Below are 21693 nucleotides of genomic sequence, written 5' to 3' on the forward strand. Positions count from 1 at the left end.
TCTTCATACTCACAATTCCACAATAAATCTTTGAAAATGTCATCCTGCATTTGACAATCTTTAATAATAGTAGAGCATAATCACAATGGCAAATACTATGAAGCAACCAAATCAAAATAAATATATGAAGTGTAAAATCCATATATCGACACCACCTAATTAACTGTGAAGAGGTGAAATGATTATATACACCGAAGATTCGGTATACCGCGGTATAGGATATTTGATACGTACCGAAAAATCGGTATTTTTTCGGTACGGTAAGTCCGATATTTCAGTATGTCGGTATTTTTCCCACCCCTAAGATAGACCAAAAAGGAAAGAATGCATATTTTTATTATACGGAGGAAATATAGTAATTTACTACTAATCATGACTATTTCTACAATTTTCTTATTTTGAAATTTATTGTACTCTTTTCAACCGCTTCTATTGTTGGAGTAGAATTTGTCAATCCAATAAAACGAGTCATTCAGGCTGCGTTCCAAAAGTAAAACTTACGAGAAAAGTAACAAAAAATTTTAATTAGAAAGTCACATAAATTCTACCTCATCATTTTCGCAATATTTTTGAACTTAGAACACGTTTATTGATTTATTCACAAAATGGAATTTGAATAAAATAATATTGCGACGAAGAAAATAAAATACAAAAAAAAAATGAAATTTACAGAGTTCAACGACCGACCACTGCTGCTTCCCTCCTCTTTTTCCTCTTTCCTCATTCATTAGATCCATCTTTTCTGTATTCCATTTCCGATCTGGCAATAACTCTTTCAAGTTTCCCCTACATTTCAAATTTTATTCATCGCCATACATCTGAATTAATTAGGTCTTATTTTTCTGTTTTCTAGGGTTTGTTTGAAATAAAAATAAAAATCTATTTGAAATCAGATGGCCGCTCCGCCCGCCAGAGCACGAGCCGATTATGACTGCCTCATCAAGCTTCTCTTGATCGGTGATAGCGGTGCGTTTTTTTTCTTCCCGAAATTTTTACCAATTATCTAACAATTTCTGGCTATTTGCGGTTTAAATGCGAGCTGTATGGATTTTGGAATTTTCAGCTGCATTTGATGCGGAATGTTTTAGTATACCGGCGATCTCCGTTGTGTTGATTTCATGGGCATTTTGTATGATCGATCATGTTTTTTTTTGTTCCGATTTACTGGCGAAGATGGATTGCCTCTGTAAAGTGGCTCTTTCAAGAGCTCTGCCTGATTGAGTCCTTGTTAATGTGACAAGGAAAATGACATACATTTCAGGCAGAGATGATACTTGTATGAGTTTTAGATTAGTAGGCATCGGGAGTTGCATGTGGTTGATTTCCGTTGTTAAGGCTTGAGGAGAGTTTAACTTGGTTTTTAAATCTTAAGAGAGATTTGAGAAAAAAATGGATAAAGGAAAGTAACGTAGCTAATATAGATAAAATGGTGCGCTGTATGTTAAACTAGTGACAATAATGAGTTCCAGATAATTGTTTGGAGTTCTTGGAGTTACTTGTTAGTTAGGCTGCTTTTGATAGCGTATTGCAAGTTAGCAAATGTGCTACTGCTTTATGATCTATATAAAATGTATCCACTCATGAATGAGGATATCAGTCTGATCAGGTGTTCCGCGCTTGTCCAGTATGTTATTTTCAAACTGGTTGATGGTTAGTTAACCCTCTCACAGTCTCGTGGACATCAAAGAACTCGTGTTTCTATGTCAAGAAGTGTTTCATAAGAAACTCTTTGAGCTACCTGTTTATTTTTATTTGTTCCTTTTGTATATTCATGGCGCACAACTTTTTTCTAACCTTTTATTTATCAATTTGCTAAACTAATCTCAATGTACTGTTGAACTGATTTGAGTCTTATCTGTTTTGATGGCTTGCTCAGGTGTGGGTAAGAGTTGCCTTCTATTGCGTTTTTCAGATGGTTCTTTCACCACCAGTTTCATCACTACGATTGGGTTGGTTCCTGTCAATTTGTAGATTTTTTTGCTACAGTTTATGTCTCAAAAAGTTCTCCTGCATGCTGTATTTGATCATGCCATTCTCTTACAGGATTGATTTTAAGATAAGAACTATTGAGCTTGATGGTAAAAGAATCAAACTGCAAATATGGGATACTGCTGGACAAGAGCGATTTCGTACTATAACAACTGGTACTGTTTGAATGATGCAGGACTTTTCCCTCTCCTTTCTCTTGAGAAAACTTGAATAGGAATCTCATTACTTGCAACTCTTTTATACTTACCAGTTACCACAGATATAATGTGGCATGCACAAAATTTTTTCTTTGCTAGAATGGTAAGTCACTAAGTTGCAGTAAAGAAATATGAATAGCATTGGCTAGGACAGATTAGTCTGACTAAAATGAGTTGGGTTTGGGTTTTTTTAAAGAATTTCATTACCCAGTAGTATACTGTTTGGTGAGAATGCTTTAAAGTCCTTGTTGCTGATTATAGTTATGTTGTGTGAAGTGCTGTACTCGGGGCAGAAAAGTTGATCTGAAAAAATAATTGACTGATAACTTTTATACTATTGGACACTAAAATGCTTCCTATAGTCCACACTTGATTGCAAACTACTTGAAAGAATGGGTCTTTAATGTCAAGATTATTTTAGCTCCATGCAGTGAATAATAGTAGCTTCCCATTCTGCTTTCTTTTTTGCTTATCTCCCTATGTCACATATGCATGTATCTTGAGATTCATTCTCTCTCTCTCTCTCTCTCTCTCTCTCTCTCTCTCTCCCCTATGGATTATCCTGTGCAAACCTTATGAGATCTCTCAAATTTCTTTTTTAACCATTTCCATGATTGTGGAAGATGGTTACATTACAAGGGATGAAGTGGTAGAATGAGGCAAAGCTAGTGATATGGGTAGGGTAGGGTAGGGGAGAGTATTTGTGCCAGGAGTCCTTGAAATTGGGATAGGGGATGACTGATTTGTGAAGCAAAGTAGTGGAGATGAATGACTTCAAATGGAAACTGGGTTATGGACTTATGGGAAGGGCCGTGCTTTTGATCTGTTTATACTCCATGTTTAGAAGAAGTCAAAATTTTATTAGAGCTTATCAACCTTTATTAAAAACTTATATCCAGTATTCTAAAATGATTCAAGCGGAAATCAAGCTCATATGCTAGTTCAGAAGTCAATAAGGAAGAATATCCAACAAGGTCTAGATATCTTCACTCTAGGAATGAGATGTTAAAAGAGGATTTGGTGAATTTCCAATGATCAATTTAACACTCCTTAGTTTTATTTTCATGTAAGCTGTAATAGTTCTTTTATGAAATACTACTCCCTCCGTCCCAAAAAAATATGGACATTTGGGAAGGCACGGGAATTAATGCACAATTGGTAAAGTAAGAGAGATAGAAAGAAAAAGTAAATATAGTATTGTTAGTAGAGAATGGGCCCCACCTTATTAGAGAGAAGAAAGTTACCAAAAATAGAAGGTGATATTTTTATGGGACATCCCATAATGGAAAATGTCCTTATTTTTATTGGACGGAGGGAGTATATTTTAATCATATACTGCATTATAGCTGTATGCATATGCATTAGCGTTTTAATTTGTTCTATGAACAAATGGCTGGATCTTCTTCTATATGATAACCACAAAATATGTAGACACAATTTTTTGGTAATTAGTTCTCTTTGAATTTTTGTGAACTTTTTTATATTAGCTGAAGGAATTATGTAATGTTGAATTTTGGTTAAAATATCTGGTTGCTGTCATAATAGGAAACTATTAACACATGCGTTTGTCCAGTTCATGTTCATTTAATTGCTGCATCTAGCTTTGGTGTTATCAAATTACATGGGTCAGTAGAGGCTGTTGCTGCACCTTTTGAGACGTCACTGAATACTGCTACAGTGCTATTGTATATTGTTGCTAAAGCAAAAATCTTTTAACTATTTGTGGAATGGTTCTGCCTATTTTTCTGTTCATGTACTTCAAGAATTTGTCATAACTTATCATGTCTTACATGTTATAGAATATCATTGCCTAAGAAATTCTTCATTTGCAGCTTACTATCGTGGAGCAATGGGTATTTTGCTGGTGTATGATGTTACTGATGAGGCATCTTTCAACAGTAATCATTCTTCACTCGATTTTTATATTATATAATTATATAATCATAATAGCTATTGGATGAGTTTTAGAATTCCACATATATCTTTGATTCTAAATAATCTTTCAACAGCAATAACTGTTCACTCGGTTTTTTTGTTATAATTATATAATCATAATAGCTGTTGGAGGACTTTTAGAATTTCCACATATATCTTTGATTGTGAATACTGTTTTAACCTTGTGGTAGTTAACCATATTTCTTTGCTGTCAAATTTTGACATCTTCCTTTTGTCAGATATTAGGAATTGGATCAGAAACATCGAGCAACACGCCTCTGACAACGTCAACAAGATATTGGTGGGAAACAAAGCTGATATGGATGAAAGCAAAAGGGTACTCTTTCTGTCTCTGTCTGTTATCTCTCTCTCTCTCTCTCTCTTGCAGACGCACACAATCACATACTTATGAGCATATACATTTGTGGGTATATTTGACTGCTGGAGTGTTATGTTACCTAGGGTTACATCTAGTTGCAATTCAATTGAAAGCATCATGCTTGTATATCAGATGAATCAAATGTACTTATTTGTATGCAATATATCTTGGCAAATTCAAGAATTAGAAATACAATAGAATGACGACTGGGGGCCAGTATAATGGGTGCTCTAACATGTGCGTATTGTGTGCGTTTATTTTCTTATTTTGCTTGTTGTCCACAATATCCTGAACTAATTGAACTCCGTAGGCTGTTCCTACCTCCAAGGGTCAAGCACTAGCTGATGAATATGGAATCAAATTTTTTGAGACTGTAAGTGCTAGCGCACTTGTTGGCTTACATCAATATCTGATACAGAGCAAGACAGTCTAACATGATCATGTTAACAGAGTGCTAAGACAAACATGAACGTAGAGGAGGTTTTCTTCTCAATCGCCAGGGACATAAAGCAAAGACTCGCGGACTCTGACTCAAAGACTGAGGTACTAAGTGTTGTTAGCCATATAAGGTGGCATATTGTTGTTTTTTAAGGATGCCACATAGAATTCTGATCGTATTCCAACATGAATGCAGCCTCAGACTATAAAGATAAACCAACCAGACCAGAATGGTGGGGCTGCTAAAAAATCAGCTTGCTGTGGTTAAGATAGTGTGGGCAGTGATCCCCTTAGTCGATTAATTTGTTATGACAATATTGGTATTGCTTGTATTTGCTATCCCTCAATTTTTTTAGATGCTAATATTATTTTTTTCTTCTCATTTTGGTATCAAGATGAAGTCTCAATCTCAGGTTGGTGCAATTATTTTAGGATGTTTTAATACCTTATCTGCCAACGCAAGTCACAAAAGAAGGATGGGAGGACTGCTGCAGCAGTTATCTCTCTATGTATAGTAATGGAAAAAGGGGCTTTGCTAATAAACAAAATACTAAAAATTAGATAGTTATTGTAAACGAGAACAAATTAACTATGAAATTATAGCTATTACACTATTTATTTGATATAATAGTGATCAGTTTCCATGAAATGAAAAGAAAATCGAAAAATAAAATATTGATCAATCTTCATTGAATTGACCCTTTATGGACCTAGCCTAATCGGCAATCATTTCCAATTCATGTTGGAGGTTTCTATTATGTAAAAGCATGACATTAACTTACTTTTCCTTTACAAATTTTCCTTTTGACTACGGAACTGGTTTTGGTCCAGTTATTTTTGTGATTTTTGTGATGGTTGTGAGGCCCCTTCATACGATGATGCTCTCAGAGTCAGAAAACAAAAATGCATGATTTGATCCAGTAATATGAAAGCCATTTTCCTAATTTCATGAGGCTTATATATAATAATTATATTAAATATATAGTGCACCTTTTCTTTTTTTGTGGCTACATTAATATATAATGGAGCTTTGCTTTAATGATAAAAAAAGCAGTCATATTAAATTATTTGCACTACTAGATTGGTTGATTTACTTCCTCGATCCACATTTTGATTCTTGGATGACTAATAATATCAAGTCTCTTAAAAATATAATCTATTTTAATTTTGGATTGTCTCTTAAAAACAAAAACTTTCTATTTTAGAAATTGAACCACACAATCAATTAACTCTAGTTTCACTACTTTTTCTCTTCCTCTCTTTTACTTTACTCATTTTTCTCTTCTCTCTCATTTTATTAATTCCACTATCTTATTTTACCAATTGTGCATTAAAATCTGTGCTATTTTAAAAAATTTATTTTTCAAAGACGGAGGTAGCCTATTGTAGATCAAATACCAATATCTACCTTACTTTCTTATTAAAATTTAATTTTTTTCCAAATAAACTAAACTTTATTCTACATACATCACATTTCAATAATCTTAGTAATGAATCACACAAACTTTAATGAAAAATTGGTAGTAAAATATAAAATAAAGATAAAAAAGGGTTGAAATAACTTTATAAGAGATGAAAGAATAAGAAAGAGATAGAAAGTAAGAGAAAGTAAGAAAAAATAGTGAACTATATTACCAAAGATGAAAGAGGTTGAGTATCGTAGACGGTTGCATAACATGATAGTTGCAGATAAAAGTGCAGGAATCACCGATTAGGCCGATGAAGACGCTGCCGGATCAAGCCACAGTGTGGCTAGCTAGCGTGCATCAGGGTGTACTGCATGACGAGTCTCATAGCTCCGCGCACTTATTACTCCCGCTAGAAACAAGCCCATCATCGACTCCAGGATAATATGCATTGAAGAGATTTGGGCACGTAGGAAACGTAACCATTGATGCACATTTATATATTTTTTTTAAGTTTCTTTATCGTTGTATGTTTTCTAAAAATTCTAACACAACGAAGATTTTTCGTATTAACTTGACTTTGGTATTTCAACAATTAAAATGAATTATGGAGATAGTGATGCAGAAATTAAGATGGGCTGAAGATAGATTGAATGAAATGCTATTTGACAAGAGGAAATTTGAGATATACTTATTCTCGCAACAAATTAAATACTCCATACTTTTGTCAAATTTTAATCTTTAATGGATCACATAAAATAAATAAAAATGGCTATAAACATTAAATTAGTTAGGTGGAATCCAAATTTTGCAACAAACACTTTCTTGGAAGCAATATTATTTTGAAAAATAAAAATTGTACTCCAGTATCTAACACTTTTTTGGCTGTCCATAACAGGAGTAATACCTTTTTACTCAAATTCGTGCATATTTTAATACTTTTATCATAACGAACAGTTGTTATGATTGGGAGTAAATTTTTTTGGCATTACTTAATTACAATCGGGAAAAAGTACTCTTGTAGAAATACATATGCATTATTGTATATGCACACACAGAACAAAGGCAAAAATCAGAGGGGGGTAGGGGGGGCTTTTATTTTATTTTATTTTATACATTTACATCTATCTTAAATAACTCCACTTCAAATTTCATTTTTGTACTTCACTTTTTTAATTATAGTTTAGTTTTTCCATTTTATTTTAGTATAGGTTAATTTTCTCTTATGCTAGTTTGCTTTAGTATTATCAAATTAAAATTACAAAATATTAATTTGAATCTAGATGAAACCAATAGTTAAATGACTAAATATCCCAAACATAAGAATGGGATTTAAGCACAAAATGTATCTATAAGGCATGCACAAACCAAACCGGACCGCCGGTTAACCGGTGATTCAGAACCGTCGGTTCATGAACCGGAACCGGGCGGCGGTTCGACGATTCAAGCGGGCCAGTTCAGGTTCGAAAATATCACGAACCGTAACCGGCGGTTCACCAGTTCAATTTTTATACATAAAAATCAATTTTCACAAATAAATAAATACAATAATTTCATAATAGCCCATATTTATTTGTTGGGCCTATGATTCTAAGAAACCATTCTTTGTTGTTTCTCTTTTATAGAGACTTCCTTGAATATTTTGTGTTTCACTTTCGATGTGGGACAAAATATGTTGAATTATTTTCTCTTATAAGTACATGTTTAGATCATTCATTCATCTTTTTCCAATGTGGCATACAAAACATTCATTTGTTTTCTACTTTTCTTTATTTTTTACTATATTTTATTATTCACTAACTTTATCTTTATTTTTGTTATGATTCATTTTCTAAGACAAATTTATAGATAATAATAGAATCAAATAGAATAGTTCAAATAAATTTGAATGTTGCATGTTGCTCATAATTTCTATATTTATAGAATGTGGATGTGTTCAAATAATAATAATAATTGGATTTAACCATCGTAAATTGTTTTTTTTTTTTGCATTTCTTCTCGTTTTAGTGTTTATTTCAACGAGACTATAAGTCACAAGTCACAACTTATAATTAGTTTATATCTTAACACACTCCTATGTTAGATTATGTCATATTTATTCTGATTGTTAAAACTCTTAGAGCATCCACTGTAGCACCGTGGACGATGCCTGATGCATCGTCCGCGCCCTATGAGCCTCTCAACACGCATCGTCCGCGGTATCGTCCGCCGATTGCGGGTCACGCGAACAATACCGCGGACGATGCAATGCGTTTTCTAATTTTTTTTAAAATTTTATTTATTCCAAAATCTATATATATACCCCCCAATTCACCATTTCCATTTTCACTCTTCGCCACTTCTATTTCACTCTTCGCCACTTCTATTTCACTCTTCTCTTCCTCTATTTTCAATTATGAATCTGGGTGATTTCCCAAATCCGAATAGTCCCGACTGAATGCCGATGTTCGGGGTGGTGCAGGTGGCCGGGTACAGACAGCACGGATTCGTACGGGCTCTCCGACATGGAGCCGTCCCCCACCCATGCCCCCGCCGTCGCCTCGGCCTCCGCCCCCAAGGAGAGGTAGAAGAGGAACAGACACAGAGCCCAGAAGTTTCTGCCTCCGGATGTGAACGAAGAATTCGCCCCAGGGAGGACGAACTACAGCCCCGAAGAAAACGTTCTTTTGATGAAGTGTTGGGTTGATATTTCAGAGGATCCAGTGTTTGCTAACAACCAAAAGCAAATCGCGTACTGAGAGCGCATCGATGAGCGCTACAACGGAGCCAAGCCACCGGCCTTGTACAAGCGCCACAGGGAGCAGCTGCGCAAGCATTAGGATCAGGTGAAGAAGCAACTCAATTTGTTCTCGGCGGAGTATACGAAGTGCTTGAGAGGGCAGGGTAGCGGCGAGAGTTTGACCGATGTGCGCGATAAAGCGCTTGCGTCGTACATTTTACTGTAAGGCGAGTTCAAACTCTACTCCTCCTGGCTCACCGTGAAGGAGAAGCATAAGTTCCAAGGAGGGATTATGCCCATATTGTATGCTAGGAAGAGGACGAAGAATACCTCTACCGGTGATTATACGAGCAGCGACCGCGGCTCACCTCCGATGGACCTTAACCAGCCGATGTACGAGGATGAGAGCTCCGGCACACCGGTGTCCTCCCGGCGTCCCATTGGCAACAAAGCTGCGAAGAACAAGGGCAAGGTGAAGGCGACAACCTCACATAACCTTGCCCCAACCGCGACCCCGACCCCGGCCCCGACTTCGACTGCGGCACATGCCGCCAACCAGAGGACGTTGTTGGACACGCACAATGCCCTCAGGCATACTGACGACCCCGAGGAAGCCCAATACCTCAAGAAGATGATCGATGCTCTCCAGCTCCAGTTGGAAATGCTTTAGACCAGCCTCTTTATCTGTAGTGCACTTGTTTTTTATTTCCACTTTTGTAAAAAAAATTTAATTAAGTAAAATGTAGGATTTGCATTTAAATTGTGGCACTTTTTATTTATTTTGCTTGACATATTTGCAAGCATAAAAATTAAATACAAAATAGAAGTAAAAACTATAGGGTGGACTATAGGGCATCCCACTGCAGGTTGAAGGGTAGGAGGATAAAATGCTGATGTGGCGGAGGATAGGGTGCCCTATTGTGGATGCTCTTAAATCTTGTCCCACATCAACTTGGTGATGATCCTAGCTCCTCTATATAAGTATGGATAACCCTTCCTCTTATACGGCCTTTTAAGGGGTGAGTGACTCATTTGTTATACATATCACTCTTTTATTATTGCAACGCACTTTGATGAGTGGTTATGTTATATTCAAACTAACAACAGATGTAAATCAAATTATGGTTATGTTATATTCAAACTAACGACACATGTAAATCAAATTATGATAAAGAACTAAGAGTCTATTTGGTATATAGGATTAAAATTGAATTGAAATTATTCTAAATCAATTCCATCATATATTTAATAAATGAAGTAATTGATATGAAATTGAATTTAAAGAATTTGTACACACAGAAAACACATGCTACATAGATTCACATAAAAAACACATGCTACCAGACATGCCCACGGTTCGTAAACCGGCGGTTCCGGTTTCGAGAAATGTGGAACCGGAACCGAACCGTGAGGCTATTTCACGGTTCTGGTTTCGGTTCGAAATTTCCGGCGATTTGTTACGGTTTTTCATGGTTCCGAACCGCCAGTTTCCAGCTAGATTTCACGGTTTTCCGACGGTTTTTCACAGTTCCGGTTTGGAACCGTCCAGAACCGGCGGTTCCGGCACAGTTTCGGTTCATAAAATTTGGAACCGGAACCGGCCGGTTGTTCAAAATATGTCGGTTCCGGTTTAAGAAAAAAGTCACGGTTCCGGTTCGGAACCGGCGATTACGGTTCCGCGGTTAACCGTCGGAACCGAAAACCTTGGGCATCTCTACATGCTACACACACAGAAAACACATGCTACACACACTTTCAAGTGTGTAGTGTATAGTTTGTAGTGTGTTGCAGTGTGTATAGTATGTATAGTGTTTGTACCTTATGCAATGTGTAGTATATATGTACAGTTTATGTATATATATTGTGTATATTGTGTGTAGTGTGTACGTTGCGTGTATATTGTGTATAGTGTGTGTAGTGTGTACAATGTGTGTATATTGTGTGTGTAATGAGTACAATATATGTAGTGTGTACTGTGTGTATTTTGTATATGTGCATGTGTGCAGTGTGTGTATTATGGATATTTGTAGTGAAGATACTACTAACTATTTGAAATTCTTATTCTCTGCTACTACTACTTTCCTATATGAATTCAAATTATGAAATTTCACTTTCAAATTCAAATATTCTTATAGGGATGTAATCAAATGCAAACTCTAAATATTGTACAAACTTCAAACTATAATCTGGACCGTTAGAAAATGTCAACAGATGACAAATAGTAGCAATAGAAAATGTCAACACAGTGTCAACGGTTGATGCTGTGTTGATATTGTGTTGACACTGTGTTGACATTTTCTCTTGCTACTATTTTGTCATATGTTGATATTTTTTAATAGTCCAGATTATAGTTTGAAGTTTGTACAATATATAAGTTTGCATTTTATCACTACCCTTATAATATCAAATATTAGATTTAAAATTAAATACTTCGATTTCAATTCCACACTTAATGATTCACGTTCATCTTCTCATGGAAATTGGAAAGTCTGGCAAGTGAATCACATCCATTTTATTATACTCCCTCCGTCCCATGCTACTCGCACTTTTCATTTTAGGCCGTAAATTTGGGATTGATTTTTTTGTGTAATTAAAAAAGAATTTTAGGTGTAATGAGACATCACTTAATAAAAGAGCTCTTAACTTAAACTAACATATTAATTAAATGCATTAATTCTAACTTAAATTATAAATAGTGTAAGGACTTTGTGACGAGCCGAAAAGCAAACGTGCGAGTAGCACGGGACGGAGGGAGTATATGCTAATGCATATCATGATCACGTTATAAAGCTCACGAATGGCTTCTCTGCGAGTTGCATCATTTAAACTATTTGAGAGTATGCGACGATTTGGATACCATGATTATATGAATAAAAATTCTTTAGATGATAATTTAAAATCTATATTTTTAATTTATTTCTCCTTAACACATAATTACGTTGAAAGTGGATTATACAATTCTGAAAATTTGAAAATATACTCTAGAATATCTTAAAATTAAGAAATTAATTTTTCGTTTATATATTATCTCTACAAACTAATATTCCATCCGTACTAGTTTAAGTAATACTCACTCCGTCCGTGAAATGTTGTCCAGTTTTGCCATTTCAGTCCGTCCGTAAAATATTGTCCACTTTCCACTCACTCATTACACTCACATTCTATTATAAAATCAATATATAAATGTGGGACCTACAGTCCACTAACTTTTTCCATTCATTTTTCTTCACACTTCTTAAACTCGTGCCGAGTTAAATATGGACAACATTCTGCGGACGGAGGGAGTACATTTTTTATTTGGCACGGGATTTATACAATAATATTATTTTGTGAGTTAAATGTAGAGAGACATTTTATCAGTAGTATTATTTTGTGATTTTAATACAAAGAATAAAGTAAGAGAGATAAAAAAGTAGAGAGAGTGATGTTTCTGTTTTGATAAATGGACTCTCATTTAGAGTGGATATTCCAAAAAATATGTGTCACTTAAAGTGGGACGGATATTCCAAAATTAGAAAGTTCATACTTAAAAGGGACGGAGAGAATATAATCTTTAATACTCCCTCCGTCCCTAAAAAATATGCACTTTGGATTCGGCATGGGTTTTTGTAAAATTGGTAAAGTAAGAGAGAGGTACAGAGAAAAAATAATTAAAGTATTGTTAGTGAAGAATGAGTCCCACCTCATTAGAGAGAAAATACTTTCTAAAATTAGAAAGTGCATATTCTTATGGGACGGACTAAAAAGAAAAGAGTGTACATTCTTGTGGGACGGAGGGATTAGTTTCTAAAACAATGTGCTTTACGGTTTGAGTTATTTTTTTAAAGATCTGTACATGTAATATATAACTGCCTAACTACTCTACCTTAGAGCATCCACAGTGGAGCGCCTATAGCCCGCCCTATAGGGGCCCTATCGTACGCCACATTAGCATTTTATCCTCCTACTCATTCAGTTGCAGTGGGACGCCCTATAACTTGCCCTATAGCATTTTATTTATCTTTTGTATTTATTTTACTTTTTAATAGTATTTGAATATATAATAAAATTGTGACACTACAAATTTTTTAAAAAAAACTTCATTTTATTGAAAGTTGAAAGAGTACAGTACGAAATACTTAAAAAAACTACAATTTCAACAGCGGTTACGTGCCCAAATTTCTTTAACCATGTCGAACATGAGCCGAGCATGGTCTTGTTGGTTGCGCATTGAGGCCTGTGCCGTTAGAACCTCATTGTAACACCCCCTACCCGATCGGCGAACGGTCGAATAGGAAATGTCACAATTACGGTGCCATAAATTATGGTCAATTAAAAACCAAACTTAATTCATTAACCTATCAGCAAAAGTTCCAACACTATTTACAAACACAGCGGAAGCTATTGCAAATGTTCAAATACTATACATGCCACATCTAACAGAAATGGACACAAACGCCGAAAGCAGTGATCAGTGACCCACCGTGGATGCAGTGCTGGCGAAGAAACGAAAGAAATATCCAAAGAAATCCCCGATTCAATTAACCTGTAGCACACTCAACACTTCAGCCACAATTCTCTAACAACAATAATCATACAACTTAAATTTTTTAAATTCTTATTATTTTATTTACCAACCATTACCGCATATATCATATTGTTATTGTCTTATTAATTTCTAACATATATTGGACAACATCTCCTCTATAACCAACACATACCCAGAACCCAACAATAGGCAATATCAAACCCAGAATTTACAACAGTCATCAGCATTCATATGAAGCATCTAATATTCCAAATGATATACATACATTAACATAGACAAATCACAGACATCATCATACGTATCAACATACTCGTACCAGTAGTCAATCTTCATCCACGACTTCAAATTTCCAAACTATGTCATCAGAGGTGTATAAAAATACAAAACTTCACATATGTCATAAACTACATCTGCAAGTCTCAGATTTTCAAATTTATGACAAAACTCAACAGAATTATGTAACAGAATCCATTTTCACGTATAAGATATTATCATATCAAATTTTAACAGATGTTTCACATAATCTCATATTATAACTCATATGTTGTCATACACATTGTCACATATATCATCACGAATATTTCGATCGACATTATCAAATAATTTCACACATGGCCCCTTAATGTGCTTAGTGACATACTAGGGTACGCGGACCAGATCAGAATCAGAATCAGAATCAGATACAGACGCGGATTTTGTCCTCGAGAGGACTCCGCACAGACCACCCAATTAGGGTGCAGACAGATAATCAGATCATCCATTTCGGATGCCGACAGATAATCCCGGGAACAGACCACCCATGGGGTGTAGATCAGACAGATCAGATAACAGACGATCCTCGCTTCGGTTATCCAGAAGACGAGAGATCACAGATAATGCAGCGCTGCTGTCCTATGCCATGCCAATTGTACCCACATAACACACTCAAGCACGGGGCATAAGCACATACAAGTATACTTTATCATCAACGATTTCCAACATAACAAATCCATACAGACAGATCAGACGTCATCACAGATCGATCAGACATATTTCACATGTAAATCTTATTTGTATACATCTCACCATCTTTACAGTCACAATCATATTCTTCCATTTTCATACTTCATTACCAAATCATTCAATAATTCATCATATTCTCATGTTTTACTTCATAAGTCTTTTATCACATAATTACTCATAATCTACTAAAATAATAATACATCAGCACAGACAGACAAATCAGACCTCATCACAGATACATATATCAGACATCATCACATTTAATCACATTTATTTCCATCTCCTCAACGTATACTCTTTTCACATATTTCATTATCAAATCAATCAACAATCCATCATATTCTTATATTTTACTTCATGAATATTTTATCACATAATTAATCATAAATTATTTAGACAATAAGTCACGTAATAATCACAAAAAAACACGTAAGAGAATTAGGCCATTTAAGTGTTGAGCATGCTACCTGGATGACGTTATTTCCAAACCTTTCCATTCGACATTTCTTCTTTCGCCGATCCTTTTTCCTTTCATTTGCTAACATTTGGGTGTAGCTTAACTTTATCATTTACACTTGATTTTCCTTTAATTCTTTTCAAGACATGATCAAGAATGGAATAGAAAATTTTCTTGTATATCAAATAGGGAGAGAGCCGAGAGTTTTCAAGTAGAAGGAAGAGGAATAATATTATTTGTAGTTTATATAAATCTAAAATTCATTATTAAATTTTATGGAAGATAAGGTGTACAAGTGGCACCATTCTAATTAATTAACCAAGTCTAGAATTTTCTTCATATTTCCTCCACTTGATGGACATGTAATACCAATTACATGGCTGAAATAATTAATCATTTCACTCCCTAGCATTCCAGGAAAGTCGTGCACCCTCTTATGCATATTCAATAGGGCTTGGCAATCATCACCGGTCGGCCTTCGCAAATATGTGCTGCACAAAGCCTCCACAACTCCCCTACAAAATTTCTTCAGGCACTCGCCGCCAGTTGTCTCCCCGACGTGAAGGTACTCGTCGAACATGTCCGCGGTGGTGCCTTAGGCGCCTGTCGGAGCGCAACCGTGCACTTCTACAACGGCGTAAGTCCAGGTCTGCCGATGCCATATGCCCGATACTGGAACTATGCATCACATGCCTCCAACGTGTTAACAATGCGGAGAAAAAGATCTCGCCATATTCTAAATCGGTGGTGAAAAACCGTCGGGCCCACTTTGGTTCCTCGGCAAAATAGTCTGCGAATAGACTTTGGTGAGCTAAGTCGTGCTCGGGTTAACAAAGGTTCAACGTCGAATTGGCCACTGGACCTGCTCCGCCGCTTCACACTCACGCTCTATTTCGGCCAAGCAATCGGCCGCAGCCTCATGAACACAATCGAATAAGGCCCGAGTCAAAGCCCGAGTAATGCCCACCGAGGTACTCCGATCGTCACCGAGATTCATTTTTAGAGTGAGAAAGATTGGTGTGAAAGAGAATTGAGAGATGGGAAAGAAAGATTGGTGTGAAAATTGGAATGAGAAATGAGGTATATATAAATAAGAAATTATTAAAAAAAGTAATGAAAACGCGTCGCATCGTCCGCGGTACCGTCCGCGTGGCCTGGAATGGGGCGGACGATACCCCAGACAATGCGTAATCCGACGACATCGTCCGCGGGCGACGCATGGAGTGCGGACGAAGGATCCGCCATCGTCCATCGTGCTACAGTAGCGGACGAGGGGGCGGATGATGTAGCCCGCCCCATTACGGATGCCTTTATTATTTTAATTACTTTAATATTTTTATAAATATAAAACAGACTTATGAAAATTTCAAAGTTATTCACCAATTGAATGCAAAGTCATTCTACCATCTAGGGGTGCTTAAACGGTACTCCGGTTCTCGATTAACCGGAACCGAAACTAGAACCGACCGATTAATTGAGGAACTGGGAATCAGAAAACCGGCCCCGATACCAGTTCTAACTTTTTAATCAGTTTCGGTTCTAACCTGGAACCGAATTATAATTCAATTTTAGTTTTTTCTAATTTAATATATTAATAAATCTAACTTTATTGAATTAATATTGAATTGAAGTAAAATAATTTGAAACATTTAGTGATTTTTAGATTTAAACGGTGTCAAATTTGCAAGCTCTGTTTTCTGAAGTATTTAAAATATTTAAACCGTGATACTTTGAATCTACATTTATTTACCCAATCCATTTTTTATGAACTAACTACTATGAGTAGGACATCATAAATTTGTTTATAATTTTCAAAAGAACTTATGCAAATACAATATCATTTCATATGATAGAAATTTAACTTTATAACAAATTAATGTAACAATTCATTTAACACACGATTTTAACTTGTTTGTGAATAATTTATCAATTGTTCCGTTATAAACCAAAAAGTCACAACAAGATCAATTAGTATTGGAAATTCCATTTTATATTTGTTTAGCCAAAAAAGGGCAAAATGGAATTCAATTTTAAAACTCATTTTTTAAAAAAATTGCTAAATTATAGAACTCCTATACTTTTAAAAAAAATAGACTTGTCCGACCTACTACACTTGGCATCACTCTTACCCATACATGAATATTAGTATTGTATTGTTGGTTTGTATTTTTTGTGTATTTATTTGAAATTTTAGGTATTATTTGTTATATTTCTAGATGTTGAATTATTATTTTTGTAGTATTAAACTATTTAAAATTATAAAGAAATTCAGATTAAAATTACATATAGGTTCCTATTCGGAACCGGGATCGACCGGGTTTTTACCGGTCGGTTCCAAACCGGAACCGACCGGTTCTGGTTCCGGTTCTAGGATTTGGAACCGACCGGTTCTGGTTTTTTTTTTTTTTTTTTTTTTTTTTTTTTAAATTAACTTCATATATTTATATCATATATACGAAGGAGGAAATTACAAATCAACTCCTATAACAAGGAGGAAAGACAAATTACGCCACCCAGGGTTCGAACTCGAGACCTCCAGGATGGACGCGGTATCCAGCACCCTTTACCGCTAGGCCAAGGGGCTTGGATGACCGACCGGTTCTGGTTCCGGTTCTAGGATTTACGAAAAATTAAAACTGGTTAATGAGACCTAATTTGCTACACATATAAATGTAGACACTTTATTCATTACAAGGAAAGGAAAGGAAATGAACAAAACAGATGAAACCAAAAATCACAATGAAAATAATAAAACAAATCGTAAGTCGAGTCGAAAAGTCCTCTTTCACGAGATAAATTATGTCTCATCTAGTGCCCACAGATTTTCTTACTGTTCCCAAAGATAAAAACGAATTCCTTTTAGTGTGTAGAAAAACCTAAATCCGCTAGGCCGCCCCTAGCCACCTTCGACAAAGTTGAGAAAGTTTAAAAAATAGAGCAAAAACTAAAAATGTGAAATGATGAATGTATGTGATGCAAATAAATGCTCATGTGCTTCGACAAAAAAAGAGTGCGTTGGGATGATTGTTACGTGTGTTCTCAGTCCTCGTGCCTATAGGGGAACGTGAAAAAACATGACCATCATGGTACAAAACTTTAACGGTTACAACCAATCGAAAGGCCAAAAGCCATTTGTTTCCAGCATTATTATTATCCAAAGCAAAAAGTATAACGGGAGGCATAATTCCCAGCTGGTATAATTTTGATTGTAATACTAATGGGCAGGACACAGAAGATTCGAGGGGACATATTTTGCAAAGCAAGATTTGAAATGTTTGGTGCAATGCCAATGCAGATACCACAATCAAATTTTAAAGTACAAAAGCTACAATTAATATAGCATGAAACTAATGCCTTAGAATTCCATCGGTGTCTACCCATCAATTATACATATCAAAAGGCTAATATGTGTAGGGCACTATAGATTTAATTATTATCTATGAAATTAATCTCATTTGACGATATATATGTATATATTCTCATAAATGTTTTACTTATACGAGCATCAGCAATGGGGCGCCTTAAGACGCGCCTTAAAGCCCGCCCTATGCACCGCCACGTCAGCATTTTATCCTCCTGCCCTTCCACCTGCAGTGGGGCGCCCTAAGCCGCGCGCCCTAAGGGGCGCCCTAAGCATTTTAACTATTTTGTTAATTAATTTAACTGTTTTCAAATATATAAATGCAAACTTATTATAAAACACAACGATTAACTAAGAACGGCAAAAAATTCATTGATTATAAAAATAAAGTTACACGAGTTAGAAATAAAAAAAAAGAGACTATCCTACAAAAGCCCCAACTTCCGGCTCAACTCATCGCTCAACCTCTGGAGGCGCTCAGCTTGGGCCGGATCCGTACACCTCATAAGGGCGTTGTGCGTATCCAACAACGTCCTCGCCATCGAGGCGGTTGCCAAATCCGAGTAGGCAACTATCGCAGGGGTCGGGGTAGTGGTCAGGGTCGGGGTCGGGATCGGCGATGGGGGGCGGCGGCCGAGGAGGATGTCGCCTTCACCTTCCCCTTGTTCTTCGCAGCCTTGAAGCCTATGGGACGCCGCTGGGAGGACATTGGTGTGCCGGAACTCTCTTCCTCCGTGCACGTCTGGTTGAGGTCCACCGGACGAGTTCCGCTTTCGCTGGTCGTGTAACCACCAGTGTAGGTGGTCTTCGTCCTCTTCGCCGCACTGGTGTGCAGAATCCCGCCTTGGAACTTCTGCTTGTCCCTCAAGAGCTCCCAGATGTTGAAATGCTTGAAGTCGTCGTACATGGACTGGTACGACAACAACGCTCTATCGCGCACGTCGTTCAAGCTCTCGCCGCTTCCCTGATCCCTCGAGCACTTCTGGTACTCCGCCGCGAACAGGTTGACTTGCTTCTTCACCTGATCTCAGTGCTTGCGGAGCTACTCCCGTTGGCGCTTGTACGCGCTCGGCGATGCGCTCCAAGTACGCGAGCTGCTTCTGGTTGTTGGCGAATATCGGGTCCTCCGATATATCCACCCAACACCTCGCCAAGGCGAGGGTTTCATCCGGCTGGTAGTTCGTACGGCCGGGGGCGTACTCTTAGTTCGTTGCCGGAGGTGGCAACTTCCTCGCGACGTACTTAGTCCGCTTCTTTCTGGCGGGAGCGGGGGCGACGGCCGAGGGCTCGTCGGCGGAGGGGGCATGGCGAGTTGGCAACGGCTCCATGTCGGAGAGACCGTACTAATCCATACTGAAGTCCGGATCGTACGTCTGGTTGGCGTCGAACGGCCGATATTCGCCAGGTTGTGTACCCGGCCACCGTGCGACATCTCCAAACGTCGGGCTATTAGGACTTGAGTATCTACCGGAATCCATTGTATAGTGTAATTTGAGAGTTGAAAAGTGAATCGAAAAGTTACAATTGAAAAGTGAAGTCAGGGTATATATATAAAACAAAATTTTTGGATTTAAAAAAAAATAAAACGCGTTGCATCGTCCGCGCCGCCCACAGTGGGCGGACGATGCCATATAGTCCACGCATCGTCCGTCGTCCGCAGTGCCACAATGGCGGACGATAGCGCGCCCAACGCATCGGGCGCACAATTGTCCGCCCCATTGCTGATGCTCTAATGGAATCATGGAGGTTATCGAGAAGTAGAAATAGTGTGTATGTTAGTTGAGAAGAAATGATTGTAGATGAATGAGTTCAACGTATTGAATTTTGTATTTATATGACTTTTAACCGTCTTTTATAGACAAATATTATCTTAGCTAGCCACTTTCCTAAAATAGTGTTTTAATATATGTCTATATCTTTCTTCTTGCTCCTTCCTTACGATACCCCATCTTTTTTCTATGTATTTATTTCTTTGAGAGGAAATACAACTTTCAAGATTGATGCTAAAATATATTGAATCGTCTAATTCGATCATATGATAGAGGGTGTGGTTTTTTACTTTCTTTTGTTTTGTTTGTGTGTTTTTGTTTTTGTGGGTAAATATCGACACAAAATTAAACTAATGATTTTGGTGGTTTTATAGCAATTTGATGGAATTGAGATAGATTTATTTTCTTATATCGTAATCGATCAAGTGTCTCTAATTCAATCTCTAATCTATTGGATAGAGTTGCATCTTTCACCATCTATGAATGGAAGTTTTTCTTTACAAATTTTAAATAAAACGATGAAAAGATATTAAAAGAAATTAAAATGCGAAGGAAATAAAATAATGATGGGGAAAAAAGTAAGTAAAAGAAATCAAATTTAAATGAATAAGAAATGTCTCTCCGGCTAAGAACTATATGTCTTTTATGAGTGTGATTAAAATAATAAACTATACATATGTCTAAGATGCATTTGTCCCAACAATTTTTATGGCATAAAACAAAACATATATAGATAACGAATACAAAAATGGAATCCACAGAATCACTTAAAAAACTCCATGTATTATTGTATACAAATTCAAGCATCTTTTTGTGGATTGTCTAGTAGAATTCACTTATAAAATTCAAGCATCTCTCCGGCTAAGAACTATAAGTCTTCATCTAACATATTTTTGCTCTTAAATCTTGTTAGAGTCCCCAAATGATTTCGTGCATATTTTAATGCGTTTGTTACGCAACAATCCAAATTTTGCGAGTAGTCAAGTGACATGTTTATTTAAAATTATGTATAATTTTCTATTTATAGTACCATCGCTTAAATAGGATAAAATAACATCCGTGTTATCCGTTTTATTGGAGTGAGTTAGACAATATGTAATTGAAAAGGCAATAAAATTATAGATTTTTCAAAGTTTTTCTTTTCGATAAAAAAACAACCCTCATTCTAAACATAAAGATATTATCAACACATGAATGATGAAACAAACCAGACGACACGGCAAATAAAAGAATTCTCATCGTTTAGAAAGATAATACGACACATGACGTGACACTATTAATTGTTGCACTCACCAATTTAATCCACTTTGCTTTAGAATTTCAATACGTGATGACATATTGAAACAATCTATAATTTTAAAATAAACAAATACAAATAACAACACTTTATATCAAAAACCATTAATCTATTTATTTTGTCATCAAATATCTCATGCATATTATAATTTGGAATATCCATCACTAAATATTTAATTTTACTTTTATCATTTTTATAAAAAAATAATGTATAGAA

The 21693-nt window shown here is 36.3% G+C and overlaps 1 protein-coding gene across 2 annotated transcripts; it reads left to right on the plus strand.

The window, feature by feature from the left end:
- Positions 1-614: 614 nt before the first annotated feature.
- Positions 615-5332, plus strand: LOC121795421 (ras-related protein RABE1a-like). 2 transcript variants are annotated; one of them, XM_042193951.1, is made up of 9 exons: positions 615-763; positions 854-966; positions 1877-1949; positions 2044-2144; positions 4019-4084; positions 4361-4458; positions 4811-4873; positions 4951-5043; positions 5135-5332. In XM_042193951.1, exons 2-9 carry the CDS (start codon positions 894-896, stop codon positions 5204-5206), a joined length of 639 nt encoding a protein of 212 aa, XP_042049885.1. In that variant the 5' UTR covers positions 615-763; positions 854-893; the 3' UTR covers positions 5207-5332. The 2 variants fall into 2 exon arrangements, with proteins under 2 accessions (XP_042049885.1, XP_042049884.1); XM_042193950.1 differs by having other exon boundaries at positions 661-966.
- The last annotated feature ends 16361 nt before the right edge of the window (positions 5333-21693 follow it).

The sequence above is a fragment of the Salvia splendens genome, chromosome 3 (genome assembly GCF_004379255.2).
Source record: "Salvia splendens isolate huo1 chromosome 3, SspV2, whole genome shotgun sequence".
Lineage (NCBI taxonomy): Eukaryota > Viridiplantae > Streptophyta > Magnoliopsida > Lamiales > Lamiaceae > Salvia > Salvia splendens.

What these genes read in the sequence shown, in the direction of transcription:
- LOC121795421 (XM_042193951.1), top strand. Translation starts at nt 894, where the DNA reads ATGGCCGCTCCGCCCGCCAGAGCACGAGCCGATTATGACTGCCTCATC. An exon ending in TCTCTTGATCGGTGATAGCG is followed by an intron (nt 967 to 1,876) that starts GTGCGTTTTTTT and finishes TGGCTTGCTCAG; the next exon opens with GTGTGGGTAAGAGTTGCCTT. An exon ending in TGATGAGGCATCTTTCAACA is followed by an intron (nt 4,085 to 4,360) that starts GTAATCATTCTT and finishes TCCTTTTGTCAG; the next exon opens with ATATTAGGAATTGGATCAGA.